The sequence below is a fragment of the Echinops telfairi genome, unplaced genomic scaffold (assembly GCF_000313985.2).
Source record: "Echinops telfairi isolate 266 unplaced genomic scaffold, ASM31398v2 ScPeMD7_7424;HRSCAF=8462, whole genome shotgun sequence".
NCBI lineage: Eukaryota > Metazoa > Chordata > Mammalia > Afrosoricida > Tenrecidae > Echinops > Echinops telfairi.
In genome coordinates this window covers 25966739-25983598 of record NW_022111324.1, presented here as the reverse complement: position 1 = coordinate 25983598, position 16860 = coordinate 25966739, and the positions used below count along the sequence as shown (strand labels likewise).

Sequence of the window (16860 nt, the reverse complement as noted above, 5' to 3'; positions counted from 1 at the left end):
CCCACCGGGTGTTTTGTCCCGTTTGTTTTTTTACTTCAAAATAAGATATGTGCAGTGTGCATAGGAATTTGTTCATAGTTTGCTTGGTTTTTAACTATAGTCTGGCCCTCCAACGGGTCTGAGGGACAGTGAACTGGCCCCCTGTTTAAAAAGTTTGAGGACCCCTGCTTTAGAAACTACCAGGAACTGGGAAGGCATGATAACTGAGTGCAGGGTGGTACGTTGGGTGGGATCCTGGAGCAGAAAGAGGATGTTAAAGGAAAACGGGTGAACTGCAAATAAAGCCTGGATCTGAGTTGATAACATTATACCAGCGCCGGCTTCTTGGCTTTGGCAGCTGGGTCAGGGTTATGTAAGACGTGAACCATGGGGAACACAGGGGAGGAGCGAGTGCACAGAAACTGTGTGGACTCTCTGCCCGTTTCTGTAATTCTAAAGGATTCTAAAACAAATATGTTGATTAAAAATGAAAAAGAAGTCCCTTAGAAATGAAAGTGGAGACATTTCAACCTACACATGAATACACACTATGTTCATTCCACCAGATTTCCTTTTCACTCCTAGCTAGTCTCCATCAGGCCCCCAAGTCACTCTCCAACCCGAAGGGAAAGAAGGAAAAGGAAGTGGCAGTAGGCACCGTCAAGGCCCTCGGGCCACGAGACGGGGCAGCTGCGAGTCCTGGCAGGGCAGCCAGGCCGCCTGCGTGGACAGATGCTGGCTGTTTCCTCAGCCAGAAATGCTGCGTGAGCTTCACACGCAGGAGGGGTGTGTCCTTCGGGGACACTCTGTCAGCGGCAGTCTGTCCTGCCCCGTTACGTGGACAAGGTCTCATCCTGGACTAAAAGGATCCTCTTTTTTGGGCGGTAACAGCTATTTTTAACTTGTCTTTGAACAGCCCGGGTGGTTTGACAGCAACGTGACTGCAGTATGTCGCAGTGGAGTGCTGTCATTCAGAACAAGGTTTCAGGCGGAGGCCTAGCTTGCCAAAGGAGAAAAGGAAAAAGCTCTCGGGTCTGCAGGCAGGGATGAGGCGCTTCAGACTCCAGAGGGAGGGGCTCGAAGTTCCTCCTTCTGCCCCAGGGTCCCCTCCCATCACCTTGTGCTAAAAGCTGTCGTTGTCAGATACCCTGAGCTGGTTGTCACCGCCAGCCAGTGGCCCTGTGGTACAGCGGCCCCAAGCACGGCCTGGTCCGCAGGCCGCTCACGGAGGGCCATCCTCTGCTCCAGCGGCCGCGATGTCCTTTCTCAAAGACTCTCTCTTCTGGTCACATGGCCGAAGGAGCACGTGAGACAAGTCTCCCCGGCCTGGCCTCGGAGGAGCATTCCGGCTGCACTTCCCCAGGAGGCTGGCTTAAGACTAGGGGAGTTGAAAAGAAAGCTGTCTTTCCTGTCTTGTCCATGGCCCAGGAGGAGGCTCGCTCAGGGCTGCCTGTTCTCCTTGGGGTGCTGACCCGTGAGAGAGCGTTGAACACGCCTGGAGTGCTGAAAGAAGAGCTGGGGCCCAGAGGGCTCCAAGCAAAGCAAGGAGAGCACTCTGCGACAAAGACCAATGCCTTGGCACCCAGGTCCTGGACCACAGTGTGCCCACAGCTGACTGCGCCGCAAGGCCTTTGTGTGTTCCACTGGCACACCGAAGTCCCGCAGGCCTGGGCCACGGGGACAGCAGCTCCGGAGTGCAGGGGTGGGCGGAGGGAAAGAACAGCAGGGAGAGAGTCTGCCCACTGCAGTGCCTCCCTTGCCTCCAGGGGAAAAGTGCCCAGAAAACACGATTAGCAACGCTCGGCGTTTATTTCCTATTTAGTCAAACAGGGATGAGGACATCTGTTCTCCTGACCTCCCAGGCTACAGAGGGCAAACCGAGTAAAGAACGAGAGAGCTCTTTTGCACGCTGGAGGCCCCTGCGGATGAGAGGTGTGGCTGCCAGGCTGGCACTGCCCCCCCCCCTGCCCCCCACCCCCCCAGGCCGGGCTGCTCTCTCTGCGCCTGCTCGGGGGAAGGCGGCTGCACCTACCATGTCTTTCTGGAGCTGGAGCCTCCTCTGCGTCCGCTTCTGGTTTTCCTTCACACTGCTGTCCAGGTTTGCAAACTTGGACGTTCCTTCCTGGGAAACAGAGCACACAAAAGACAAGAGGGGTAGAGGTGAACACCAGAGAGCAGTAGCGCATAACAGTCTGAAGGTTGCGTCAAAGGATAGACAGAGGCTAGCCTACAGACACACAGACCAGTTTAACAATGCTGAGTCAAAGAAGGCAGACATCCTGCCCCCACCCCACCAAACACCTATTGTCCAATTTCAGAAAACTCTAGAAGATGAAAACACATCTGGTTGGACAGAAAGCAGACCCCGTGTTGCCTGGGACAGAGTGGGTGGCTAGGGGACCAGGGCGAAGGAGAAGTTACAGGGAATGTTTGGGCAAGATTGACATGTTCAGTATCTCGATTGTGGTATGGGTTTTACAGGTTTAAAATTTTATTTATTTACTTTTTATTATTTAATCATTTTATTGGGGGCTTGTACAACTCTCATCACAATCCATCCATCCATCCATTGGGTCAAGCACATTTGTACATTTGCTGCCCTCATCATCCTCAAAACATTTTCTTTCTACTTGAGCCCTTGAGATCAGCATCTCACTTTTTCCCCTCCCTCCCCCACCCAGGTTTAAAATTTTAAATCATAGGCTTTAAATACGGGTGGGAGGGGGTGAACTTCAAGAAGTTTGTAGAAAATGGAATTAAAAGATAACGGCATGAGTCCATGAACTTTTGGAAGGCTCACACGTGTGCACTCGATTGCATGTCAATCATACCTCAATGAAACGGTGTTTATAAAACCAAAAATCTAAGCCCACTGCCATCAAGTCATTCTGACTCAAAGAAGTCTTAGACATGGTTTCGGAGATGTCCAGTCTTTACAGGAGCAGCCGGCCTCCTCTTTCTCCCTCGGAATGGCTCACAGGCCTGAATCTCTGACCTTGCAGGTGGCCGTCCCGTGTGTAAGCCCCAGTGCCACAGGAAGGAGGGGGAGGAAAGAAGCCTGCAGCACGCCCCTGGGCTGCATTGCACGCTCACAGAAACGTGCCGGCTTGCTGCAAGTGTGCTCTTTGTAGTCGGGGGAGCGGGGGCGTCTTCAGTTATGCGGAGTTGTCTCAGGATTTATAGAGTCTGTGACTTAGTTGTAAAATTAATCATTAAGGCATGACAAGCAATCCCAGGCTCTGTGGTAATTTTCACACATCCCAAATTCCACTCAGTGTCACCACGTGCCCTAGAAATGAGGATCTCATCTTCTGGGCATTGTGTCCTTTCTCGGTCTTGGCCTGAAATGGATGTGCCAGCATTCTGGGGAAGGACAGGGACTCTTTCTGTGGTATTTCTTGGGTAATTGAAACGTGTGTTCCAGAAGTTTCTGAGGAAGTTCCGTGTCCTGAACCACCCTGATCCATACAAGCCAGAACCTTCGTCCATGGCTCTCCTCTCCTTCTCCCCCACCCTGCTCTCTCCAGTGGCCTCTCGGGTTTGGAACTCTGACAAACCAGTCCTTCCTCCCGGTGCCTGAGGACAGAGGGCTGCCCTTGCTTGCCTCCCTCCCCCTGCAACAACAAGCTCTTCCACACAATGACTAATCTTGAGTTTGCTGACCGAACATAAACTGTTTTCGGGTTTGTGGTTCCAGAGTCAAGTTCAGTTCTCATTTTCCGGGAACTGTATGAATGGGAGGCAAGTTTCACAATTCAGTAGTGTTTAACCTCAGATGTCGGATCCCGCACTAGTCTTTCCTTAGTCAGCTTTCTTTGGATGTGCTCTATTACATTGGCATGTACCCTTCCACTACTGTACAAGTCCGAGATTTAATTTCAGCACCTTGGCCTTGGTCATGGTGGAGAGGCATTATCATAGTCAATTAGTCCAATGGGAACAGAATCTACGGTGACTTGCTCTCTAGGTTAATTCTCCTTATTAAAAGTGGTCATCAGGATGGTTACCATTGAATGATCTCTTGTATCTAACTTTTCCCTGAGGGTGAATGAAAGTGGCCTAGAACGTGGCATTTCCTGTGCAAGGTGGTTGTGAGTCCTTCCCAAATTCTGGAGAATTCGCTTGGAGTGAGAAGTCAACGATGCCTGACTTGAACATGAGCGGCACTCTCCTTCCAATATGCATGTCCTTTGGCTGTCTTCAATTCTCTGACTCATCGGCAGAGCTTTTGCTGGATAGAGATGCTTGCTGACATATTTTAAATTCATAGTAGGAATTTCTGAAAAGTTTAAGAGTTACAGAATAAGAGAAGACAACGGGCATCTTAAAGGAGCACCAAGGATGATGTCCTCCTCCATGCTAAGAGGGACCGAGACAGGAGACGGGGAGCTCAGAGACTCATTCCTCTCGTGACTTCGAGCTTTCAGGAGAACTTGATCTCAACCCTTGCTGAAACATGACAGAGATGAGGGCCAGTTCTTCCTAACAAGGTGTCAACTGGGATCCACCGATAGTGTCAGAGTTTTCCTTCCTCGGCCCTAAATGCTCTGTTCTGCGATGCCTCACAACATCAATCTCTTGAAACATTGTGCGCCTTCTCACAGGTGTTGGTGGCTGCGTCACTGCGGTTCTCTGCCCCTGCCCTCTCTGCTGCTCCGGCTCAAGTTCTCCTACAAACTCCTCTGCTTTCTGTCAAAGTCATCTTCTTGAGCTTGCTCTTCTCATGTCTTTGGAAATATTATCCCATCCCCTGACATCGATTTATCACCTATGTTGGGAGGAATTCCAAATCCTTCCCTCTGCTCCGTCCTGCTCACCTCCTGTTTCACCTTTATCCTTCTTCCTCCCTCTCTTCAATGCCAGCCTCTCACCTAAGTCTTTATAGCCCCATCTTTAGGGGGTTCGACTGTCCCCATCCACCCTGTTCCTGGGCCTCAGAAGGAAGCCTCTTTGAGGGTGCTAGCCATTGGATCCTTCTCAATAAATGCTTGTTGACTGATAGCTCCGAAGCTAATGGCCATTTCTATTTGAATAGCTCGTCACCGTTTTAATAGTCTCCTGCATCAAATGACTCCCCTGGCCTCTGAATATTTAGGCCCAACTTTGACACGAGTATGTTTGTGAGCTTCGCTGGACACACAGCTTCACCAGAGACAGGTCGCTGGGCCTTCCAAGGAGTTGTCTATGCCAACCCAACCCGGGGCAATTCTCACACAGCCCCCCAAGGACCAAGAAGATTCGATCGCGGTCTGCTTTTGTGTTATGATAAAATCTGTGGACACCATGATTCAACTGCTTAGAATGATCTAACTTTCAGAAATCACGAAGCAATAACAGGTTTAAGGTCATCTTTGAGAAGAAATCAAACTACGTTTTTCAACAATTACAAGGAAAATCACAAGTTTTTTGTTTTGAGGTGGGTTTTTTTGCTGTTTAGTGGGTTGCCTGGGACACAGTATTATAGTACTACCTAGTCTTACGTAGAATTAGTCTTACCTAGAAGTAAAAGAATACAGGGCATTGAAGACAAAGCTACCCAACTATTAATCAGGGTAAATCCATATAAAACACAGAAGCCAGACGTTTGTCGTCGTAGTTCATTTGAGAACCAAAGTGTCCCGATTTCATTATCAAAAAGAGAGTGAACACCCAGAACAGTACACTGCATATGAAGAATGACCAACAAAGATAATTAGAAAGGGATCCACAAACATATGGACTGCCTGAAACATTGTTATTGCCACCGTTAGTGGAAATGTGCAGACTCACACATTCATCATCCAGTGTTGTTGTTGTTAATTTCTTGGAGATTTGAACTATATATAAGAAAGTTAACTTGGGTGCTGGATGAACTTTTGTGTTTAAGAAAGGTTTATAGGATTTTTGATGTCTACATATAGCTTTGCTTCTAAAGTTTCTGTCAAAAGATCTCCACCAGGCATCAAGCTGCATGGGATTTAATTTATCTGCTTTGGAAGGATGACTCAGGGCTATTGGGATTTGAATGAGAGGCTCCAGCTAGTCTAGCTTCATATTACTGACAGTGAGACCACTAAGCCGTCTTCTTTCAGCCAGATGAATTTCCATTTAAAGCCTGCAGTTCCAAGGGGATGGAGAGCAGGAAACAGCACTGTCTTAGCAAGCACTGCTTAGTGTACAGTTCATCAGGCAGACCGAGTCCAAAGTCAGACATCAGCATAAACTGCCATCTCCTATCATTTCCACCAAGAAGCGCTAACCGTGCATACATTACCAAAGTCACATGGATTATAAAGTCCATCAATTGATGATGTTGTCAAACAATATTTCTGAACATTAACTAAACCTCAGATATTGACTTAGAGATTAGAAATGCATAAACGAAAAGATATACTCAATCCAACCTTTAAGAGGGTTATTTTTAAAACGCACTGCCACCAAATCAATTCTGATTTATAATGACTGCGTAAGGCAGAGCACAGGTAAAAACAAGCCGAGACTAAGACATGGGCATTTCCAATGGATCAGTATCAAGTACCTGGACAGAGGGGTGATGAGCTCATCAGACTCGGGAGCATCAGACAAACGCTTGCAGGAGAGGGGTGTCTACACGGACACATGCACTTAAGAAGCAAGATTTAGGAAGAAAGACATGAAAACCACACAGGTGCGCCTGCAGGATGGCTGATCTGAGAGTTGTCAACTGGGACCTTTTTGTTAGTAACTCCACTTCCACTTGAATACTCATTCTCACTGTAGGCTCACATGTAGTCTGAGTTTTATTTGTTTGCATTTGCTATGCAGTGCCATCAACAACATTGTTTTTCTCCACAAACAGGTGCTGTGCGGTGATTTGGCAGTTCTGCCATGATGTACTCTCGCGCTCTATTGTATGTGGGTATGATGGTCCTCCGTGTGTGAGGTGCTCTACGTCCTGACTCCGTGTGTTCGTGGCTCGTGAGGTTTTGGTTAGGTTAGGTTGTTGTAGTAAGGAGGCAGGATTAGGGCAGAAGGCAACCCCTTTGCGCATCCTTCACCTTTACTTGTCTTCATCACCTTTTGGATGCACATCTTTTACCCTGACCTGAGGTAACTGGAGTTTCCCTGGGGTGTGGTCTACATTACTGTTCACCATCAAACAAGCAAACAAATCCATTGCCATTGAGTCCACGCTGACTTACAGTGACCCTGTGGGGTAGGGTAGAACAGCCCTCTGTGAGTTTCTGGGTCTGTAACTCTTTCTGGGAGTAAAAGGCCCTCTCTCCCTCAGAGCAGCTGGTGGCTTTGAACTGCTGACCTTCCAGAGAGTGCCCAATATGTAAACACGATGCCACCAGGCTCCTTTTTACCTTATAAGAAAGAAGCCAGGAGATAGAGGGAGCTGGGAGCTCTGTATCTTGAAGAAAGAAGAGCCGAGAGCAAAGGATCCCCAAGAAGGAAGAGCCAGTCCCTGTGCTGAGACCCTCCAAGACCCAGAGGAAGACTGACGCCCAGACACAGGGAGCTCTTCAAGGGATGCTGGGCAGGGACGTTAGGTCCACAGATGTTGAAAAGGGACAAGAACCTTCCCCCCACCGTCAACACAGAGCGAAAGCCTTTCCATTTGAACTTGAAAGCTCCAAAAATGTAAGAGAATACATTCATTTGTCAAAAACACCCATTTGTGGTATTTCTGTGATATATGGAAACATTATGTAATTAAGACATGTATATTATGGGTGTGGCTTTTTTTTCCGTGATAGCTCTCCAAATACTAAAAATTTAAAAATAACATAATAAATTTTTAAAACTAGTGCTTTCAAATATTTTACTTGTGTCAATCCTCAAAACAATTCTATGAGGTCAGTAAATCAAACATGCCTCCACTTTCCAGAAAAGAATCTAGGGACAAGACTCATATCTTTTAAATGAACACTTCAGGGTTTCTACTGATGATAGTACTGAATATACAATTGTGGAATTGTCTGTTTTGCTAGCTTTTTCCATAAGGCTCTAGCCCCTCTGAGCTCAGGGCCTGTCTTCTGTGTGGTTGCATCTCCAGTGCTTAGCATGAGTGAATCCTCAACGAATCTTTGATTAGATGACTGATTTATCTTCTCTCAGAAGCTCTGGTGGTATCATAGTTATGCAGTTGGCTGCTAATTGCAAGGCCAGCAGTTCAAAACCACCAGTGCCTCCTCAGGAGAAAGACGAGGCTGTCTCCTCCCAGAAACAGATAGTCTGGAAGCCCACGGGGGCAGTTCTGCCCTGTCCTTTAGGGTCACTGTAAGTTGGCATTGACTCCCTGGCAGTGAGCTGGTTTTTGTTTTTGTTTTTAATCATTTTATTAGGGGCTCAGACAACTCTTATCACAATCCATACATACATCAATTGTGTAAAGCACATTTGTACATTCATTGCCCTCGTCATTCTCAAAACATTTGCTCTCCACTTAGGCTCCTGGCTTCAGCTCCTCATTTTCCCCCCTCCATCCCTGCTCCCCGCTCCCTCATGAACCCTTGATAATTTATAAATTATTATTTTGTCATATCTTACACTGTCTGAGGACGACTCCCTTCACCCAGTTCTCTGTTGTCCGTCCCCCAGGGAGGAGGTCACAAGCAGATCCTTGTAATCGGTTCCCCTTTTCCACCCCACCCTCCATCTACCCTCCTGTATCGCCACTCACACCACTGGTCCTGTAGGGATCATCCGCCCTGGATTCCCTGTGTTTCCAGTTCCTTTCTGTACCAGTGTACATCCTTTGCTCTAGCTTTTGTTTTATTTTGTAAGAAGCCTTACTTGAACTACCCTGCCCCTATTTCCAAGTCATCAAAGGAACAGCGTTGTGCCTAAGTGGCCAAAGCACAGGTTTTCTGGTGGCACGAGGGGAAACGAACATAGCATTGTCACCACCTACCAGGCATGTGAGTGAGGGCACCTAGCGCTCCTACCTGAGTCTTAGCTATCTGTAAAATTAAGGTGCTAATATCTACTTTATAGAAAGGCTCCGAGGCAAGTATCTGACCTGTTTTAATTCCCCTCCTAGTGACTACACACCTGTCATTTTTACCTTTGTCTGTCACTAATTCTTAAGCACTTGTCTCCATCACTACAAAGTGCTCTAGAAGGTAGAAGCTGCGCTTCGCTGTTGTGAGGTGCCACTGAGTCCATTCCGACGCCTGTCCACCCTGTGTACAACAGAGGGCAGCACTGCCCGGGCAGGGGTCTTCTGATGTCCGAGCCCATTGTGGCAGCCACTTTGTCAGTCCATCTTGTCGAAGGTCTTCCTCTTTTTCGCTGCCTGGCTACTTGGCCAAGCATGATGTCCTTCTCCAGGGACTGGTCTCTCCTGACATGCCCAAAGCCTGCCCATCCTGGCCTCTCAGGCGCATTCTGACGGTCCTTCTTCCAAGACAGATTCACTTGTTCTTTCAGCTTTCCACGGTACTTTCCATATTCTTCCACAGCACCCTTCTTCAGATACACGGATTCTCCTTTGGCCTTCCTTTTTAATGTTCAACTTTCAGTTGTTTATGAGGCAATTGAAAATAACACGACTGGGTCAGGCACATCATAGCCCTCAAAGGGACAGCCTTGCTGTGCAACACTTTAAAGAGGCCTTGTGCAGCGATTTACCCGATGCAACATCTTTCGATCCCTTGACTGCTGCTTCCATGGGCACTGATTGTGGACCCAAGCAAGACAAAATCCTTGACAACTTTAATATTTCTCTATTTACCAAGATGATACTTATTAGTGCAATTGTGAGGGTTTTTAGTTTTCTTTACATCAAGTTGTAATCCATGTTGAAGGCTGCAGTCCTTGATCTCCACCAGCAAGGGCTTCAAGTCGTTCAGCAAGCAAGGTCGTGTCACCCACACACTGCAGGTCGTTGACAAGCCTTCCTGCAATCCCAAGGCCACATCAGTCTGCACAGAAGCCAGCTTCTGTGTGCTACTCATCTTCGTGTTCCTCGAGGCCGTCCCAGTGCTTTCCAACACTAGCCATTCAACAATGTCTGGGGAAATAAGATGAACCACGCTATCTCCTAACCTAGCAAGTATCCCGGAAGTCAGCATCCATCTGGTATTTAAGCAACATTGCTGATCGAAGGATTGTGCCATTCAGACCACCCAAAGGAGAGGGAATTGCAGGTTTGGGCTCTATCCTTCTAGGGGTCATGTTGCTGAGAAAGGCTGCCCTGGGGCCTCTCACCCACCAGCAAGTGCCAGCACTTGGTATTTGCAGAGCAGCTTGTTCAAGAAGCCCACATGTGAGTGCACGTTTCACAATCTGATTACACAATAGTGGCTCTAAGGACAGGGGAAAGAGCGCGCAACTGGACTTAGGACTTCCTGGGTCCCCAGCTCCTTAGACTGCATAAATAAATAGAAGCCCTGCCGTCTAGTCCCCCCAGACTTCCTCAGCGCGCTAAAGACATGTAAGGAGAAGTCAAGCCACCTTCTTTGGAATGTGCTTCAGAGCGAGGACAGTGCGCTGAGTGCTCTGGGTAAGCGCGTGGCTGTTGGTGGCTGGCGCCCCTGAGGGGCTCCACAGGAGAAAGACTGGGGTCTGCTCCCAGAAAACCTGACGAGGGGGTTCTACTCTCTCACAGGAGCAGAACTGACTCCACGAGCGGGCTCGTGCACGCCCCCCCCCACACACACACCCCCACACCTCCACAACTAAGGGCCCTCTCCAAGGGCCGCACCTTCATCAGCAGTTCCCGGCTGGTCAAATGGTTATTATGGTCTGAGAAGATATCCGAAAGTTCTTCAAACATCAGCATTCGGTCCCTAGGAAGAGGAATTGAGAAACTATTAACACATGACCTCCAGCCCAGCTGTCCTCATTACTCCCGGGCAATTACACCCATCTTAGGGCCAGTGGATAATAAGCATATAGATGATGCTAAGGACCTTATTCATGCATGGTGGCTCCCCACACCCCTTTGTAAAGGCCCCCATAGCCACATGTATAGAGAATATTTACTAACCATTCACGTCATCATCATGAAATAGTTAAGTTGGGGCGTTTAACTGTACAATTGGGCCATGTCCTCCTCGGTAATTTAAAACAAGGTATTTTAGCAACCCAGACAAAGCTCACTGGAAGCTGGGGTTCATGTGGGCCACACCCCAAATCAAACCCCTGCCATTGGGTCAATTCCGACTCATAGCAACCCTACAAGGCAGGGTACCACTGCCCCTGTGGGTGCCCGAGACGGAGACTCTTTGTGGGGGTCAAAAGCTTCATCTTTCTCCCTCGGAGCTGCTGATGGTTTCAAACTGCCGACCTTATGGTGAGCCACCTAACTCGTAATGGCTCTGCCACCAGGGGTCCTACATTCCAACTCTATTGGCTAGGCCCCTCCTATTCAAGACAAAGAAGGCCGGGCCAGGGTTCTCCCCAAATTCCCACTAGGAATTGCTCATGGTTCTATGTATAGAATGCCAATTTCCAGAACCACAGCCCAGTGTTCACCCCTCAGAGGCAGGGGGGATGGTACAACCAGCAAGACTCTGGAGTCAGCGGGGATGACGTTCATTTTCCAACTCTGCCACTGACTTTCTGAGTGATCTTGGACAAGTCATTTAAACTTTCCTGAGCGGCAGTTTTCTTATCTGCACGATGGAAATGCTGGTTGCTAGCTAGCTCATAGGATGGCTGTGTGAGTCAGGGGGTTCCCTGTGGAAAGCACCACTCTGCTCTTGGCCCTGTAAAGTGTGCTCCTCTCACTGAGCGAATTAGTCTGAAGGCGGTGCACGAATGGGGCTAGTACACACTATCTGCAGCGCTTTCATTATTGTGGAAAAGTCACCATTAAGAACCTATTTTTGACTTGCAATAAATGGAAAATGTATGTATCATTTGTAAGAAATCATTTCAGAACTTAATTACATGTGGCCCTAAATAGAGAGAGATAAACAAATGTGCTCTATGCCTTCTAAAAGTTAGAAACAAAGAATTTCAGAGAAAAGCATGAAATGCACACTTTATTATTAGACATACCCTTCTACATAAGAATGATTCCATGGATCTATCAATAGTAGCTATGTGAAACTGACAAGAGAGCATCTTCTTTGAGCAACCGGGGTCCTCGTACAGCATCTCCGATACATCCACCACCCAACTGAGAAACCAAGCAGACACCCAGGGTGTTCAGGATGGGGCTTTCATTTTGTTTGTTTGGGGAAAGGGTTGAGAAATCCAGCTAGAAGAACGGACCATCTCAGGGATGGGAGGAAAGGGCGGACTAAACAGAGTGCACTGGAGAGACAGTAAAGATCAGAGGGATTCACCTGACTGGACAGTGAAAACCTTGTCAACTGATCCCCACTCTGAGGATGTACCTGATCTCGTTTTCAACATTTTCTGCATTTTTGTTTAATTTAATTTTGTTTTCGCTTGTTCATAGTAGGTTTTATCTCAGAGGTGTTATGTCATTGGGGGATCACCCTCTTGAAGTTCTGTTTTTCGGTATATGAAACCCAGGATTGACGATGCTATAGGGACAGCAAGTAGAAGGGTTTGGGGGAGTGAGTGGGACACAGTGGTGTGGGGAGAGGGAGGGCAAAAGGGAGACAATGTCAAGGAGTCCAGGAACCAAAAGAATGCTTGGAAACTGACTGTGGTAGCAATTGTCCAGTATTGCTTGATGTGATCGAACTATGGAATGACATATGTATTGATTCCCAATTAATATTAAGTGGACCTTTTCATCAGGTAATCAAGGAGACCTCCACTAATTCTTTTTACTTGTGTTTTCACCTCAAATGCACTCTGGAATAAATCTCAGCTGGTCAGAGTGACTTCCTGTCATGTTTTACTGTCAGCCACCAGAATAAGACGGGGTTGCCTACTGTGGTGGCAATCAGGTCAGGATGCATTTCGACACTGACCATCACTTTGTTCCTGGTGCCAGAGTCGGGGAGAGGTCTTGGCAAAGAACGTAAGTGATATGAAAGGGTGGGGACGGGGTGCAGGGGAGGGTTTCATTTCCATTTCACTAGAACCTGTCATCTGATGATGTTATAGCAAACCCCGAGGAAGCTGGCAGCTGGGTAAAGTGCAAACCAATCACAGAAGCAAAGTTCGAACCTTTTTCCACTCAAGTTGCCAATAGACAAGTGATGAGCTGCACCCTGCCTGCGGGGCAACCTGTCGGGGTCCAGGAAGAAGGGCTGTCCCACCAAGACCGGACTCTCGCAGGTGCCACTGGATGCAATCCTCGACTTTAGCTGGATATGTGCACGGAGGAGAATCTCTCTCTTACACACACACACACACACACACACACACACACACACACACACACGCAGGGCTCCCTTGACTATTCAGGAGAACAAAAAGGAGATGGCCCTGTGACAAGTGCGGTCATCCAGAGGAGGCCGCTGCATTTGGGCAAGCACATGTCCCAATGCTGCTCCTGAGCAATAACCGTGCTGTCAACAGAGCCCGCGCTCTGGCATTCGAGAGGCTGCGCTGCTTCTGGTTCTATAGTCTTGTCAGTAGGCATTAAGATAACCCGAGTCAACTTGTTGCTGACTCTTTACCCACCAGAGAATTCCTTCATAAGTCATCTGACTTTCCTTTGGTGAGCCCATCTGGGTCCCCTGAGAGGTGGGGCAGGGTCCGTCTCTTCGGGCTTAAGCAGCTCCAGGGAAGTGATGAAGCTGTGTCCCTGGACCTTGACCGTCCACTCAGGACTAGCCAGCTGGCCTCTCTCCGGACAGAAACTGGCCGCACTGCAAGGAGCACAGCCTACACCAGGCTTACACATTCCTCCCTGACGTTTCCGGACTGGGGCAAAGCTGGCTGGAGCTGTTGGCTGTACTTAGCCTGGCTGGTGACCACCGCCACAACCCCCAGGCTCTGAGGGGGACCAGGGCTGCCCCAGTCACTCCTCTCTCCCTCCTACGCAAAAATGTTTCTATCTACAAACGGAATTTGATAAAAGGTCTTAGCCCACAGGGACAGAGCAATGGTGGAACAATCAAGGCGTTCAATCGCTAATTGTTCTCAAGGTTGTACAGAGAAATATGAAGGAAAAGCAACGCTGACTGAGGCCAGCTCAACCATTTCAGGCTGGTCCCCCGGGAGGAGGATGTGAGAGGTTTTCACGTCCCTAAAATAGCCATGGATATGCTGATGCGGGAACAGATTAAGCGGCTTGGTGAATAGCAAGAACTAACAACGTCCTGCCTGCACAGATTACCCTTGGCCCCCCAATAGCTCAGGGCTGTGGAGTCAGGGTGAAACAGAGCAAGCAGTCGGGCGTCAGACGCCACACCACGGGGTCTGACCCCTCCGAACCGAGAAAATCGGCACACCCTTAGAAGCACCCCAAAGCCACGTCCTGGCCTAGCGGCACACTTGAGACGTGAGCTTGCTTTCTGCAGCAGCCCTGCGCCCATTTGACTGATGAAATCGAAAACGCACTCCGCCTGGATCCCACTGTCTCTCCGGTCGGTCACGGTCACCCAAGGTGGGGAGCGGTCGCCTTTAGGCGAGCGCACACCGCGCCCTCGCCAAAGCAGAGGGAGGAGAGCAGACACCCGGGCACTTACTTTGGGACTGCAGTCCAAGTCTTCTTCAGCCGGTAGATGGAATTAGACTGCAGCGCCGAAACGATGGCCCGCAAAGAGGAAAAGTTCTTCAGGATTCTGCATTCCTGTCAGGGCAGGCGGGGAGTGATTAAAACATAAAAGCCGGTTCAATATCAATATTGCAGTGAGTCGGTGGTTTCCTGTTGTAGAGGTAGCACAGCTGCCACGAATTCTTACCCCTGACCAGGCAGCTGTATAAATACTGAACATCGAAAAAGTGGCTCCTTACTCCCACCCGGCACTGAAGCCTTTTTCAGTGGTTGGCACTCCCAGCTTGTTTTCCTCCCTTTAATAGATTTGTCTGCGTTGTTGTTATAGTTTTATGGTTTCCAGCGTGCCTAGTAACAACACTAACGGAGGTGAGTGTGCACAGCGAGGCCAGAGACAGCAAACTTCCTGCTGCTGAGAGCACACCCAGGCCCTGAGATGGCACGGCCCCACCACTGTGTCCCTCAGACCCTCACGGGGGGGGGGTGGGCAGGGAGGGGGCGGAGCGCGCAGGACCAGGGGCTGCGTGTTGAGATCAGACGGGATCCAACATCTCGTGACCAATCCCTCGCCCCGGGAGGTGGACATAACTTGGCAGTAAAAGTTCACCACGAGTTGAACCTTGGCTTTTATGTGCATAGCCAAGAGGGGATATTTTTATACACATTCATTATGTTTTGCATTGGCTTGTCCCACAACTATAAACATTTAGAAACACCTTGGTACTTCAATGCTTCCAAAATAACTTGGGTTTTTGTTTGTTTTTTAACTTGGGTTTTAAAAAAATTTTCTTTTTGGCTGTGTTTTAAAACAAGCTGGCAAAAAGGAGCACGGGTTGTGGGGGGGGTGGCATTCTGGAAACCACTTTCTCAGTAAAGAGAAAGGTTCTCTGCTCCTGAAACTTCAGCTACGACGTGGAGCCAAGACTGTCGGCGAGGGCCCTGGGCACCAAGGTTCTACTGAGTGGGTGACAGGAACAGCAAAGCGGGGGCCGGGAGGGCCCCACTTCTTACCCCGCACTGGGATGGTGGTAGGAGGGCCCCACTCCTTAGCAGGCACTGGGATGGTGGTGGGAGAGCCCCACCCCTTACCCCTGCACTGGGATGGTGGTGGAAGGGCTCCACTCCTTACCCCCGCACTGGGATGGTGGTGGGAGGCCCCCACCCTTTACACACACACACACACACACACACCGCACTGGGATGGTGGTGGGAGGGCCCCACTCCTTAGCAGGCACTGGGATGGTGGAGCATTGGAGAGGGAGGCCCAGGCCTTACGCCAAGGGAGATGATTTCTAAGAAGCGCACAGGAGTGTTTGTGAGCCAGCACACCATGTGAGCAAGGAGAACCTGGGGCCAGGGGTTCCCGGGTGGCCAAATGTAAAGTCGCATTGCTTCGAGGATCACTTCAGGAAGCGAGGCAAATCCTGAGTGTGGCGGAAGAGCAGCGTTCTCCAAGTTAGCATGCCTACCTTAAAACTGTGCCACAGGAACCAACCCCCAAATAGTAACTTCATGAAAGTCACGACTACTTTCTAATGAACATACTAATGTGTGTGCATGCCTCGCTGTCCTCCCTTGTCCACACTCAAAAAGAAAGGAGGCGGGCAAAGCTCTGTGTCACTCAGTCTGGCCACCAAACCCGCGAATGCACGGTTCATCAAAGGTTCAGAATCTAAAAGTGCTGTTCTAGAAATCTGGAAAGTTGCAATACATAAAGGCACGCAGGCCCAAGTATTTCATGCAAATGATAATAAACATATGGAACACATCCCGCAGTGCGAGGCTCCGCCTTGGGTTTAAAGGCATCTGGCCCCGTCTCGGGAAGAGGGAGTTTCTTCCAGGACATGGGAGGCAAGCACAGAAAGCGAGTGTTAAGGCCAGTCCAAGAAAACATAGATTAGGTCAGAAATCTTTTCTGTGTATAAAATTGTTACCATTTTCCAAACAAACTCCTCAAGAGAAACTGATGAATGCAGGAAAGGTGAAGGAAGTCTTGGCAGGAAGCCACGGACGGCTTTCATTGTTTTATTACATCATCCCACACAGCAGACCCACCGTCTGTTTGTTTGTTTTTTAAAAAGGGCCTGTCACCAACAGTAAGCACATGCTATGGGATGTGGAGTACACTTGGAATTATTCAACCTCTATTTCTGTTTCTTACTATGAACTAAATGGTAATTTGCGTCCTTTGGAGCAAAAGCTATAGTGTGAGGCGCTGTGTTCTCCACGCATTCTGTTCTTTCTGCGGACGTTAGAGGCAGCTGGATGCATCATGGGCAGGCGGGACATCTCCTTCCAGGGGCAGTGGGGGCGTGGCGGGG

General features: G+C 49.0%; 1 protein-coding gene across 2 annotated transcripts in view; it reads right to left on the bottom strand.

Annotated features, from left to right (window-relative positions):
• RGL1 (ral guanine nucleotide dissociation stimulator like 1) overlaps positions 1–16860 on the bottom strand; it is a 362525-nt gene that overhangs the window by 30596 nt on the left and 315069 nt on the right. For both annotated transcript variants that reach the window (XM_045297937.1, XM_004706678.4), the window contains 3 exons: positions 14511–14614; positions 10652–10736; positions 2012–2101 (listed from right to left, as the gene is read on the bottom strand). In XM_045297937.1, coding sequence (XP_045153872.1) covers positions 2012–2101; positions 10652–10736; positions 14511–14614 — 279 coding nt within the window. The remainder of the gene's footprint in view (positions 1–2011; positions 2102–10651; positions 10737–14510; positions 14615–16860) is intronic.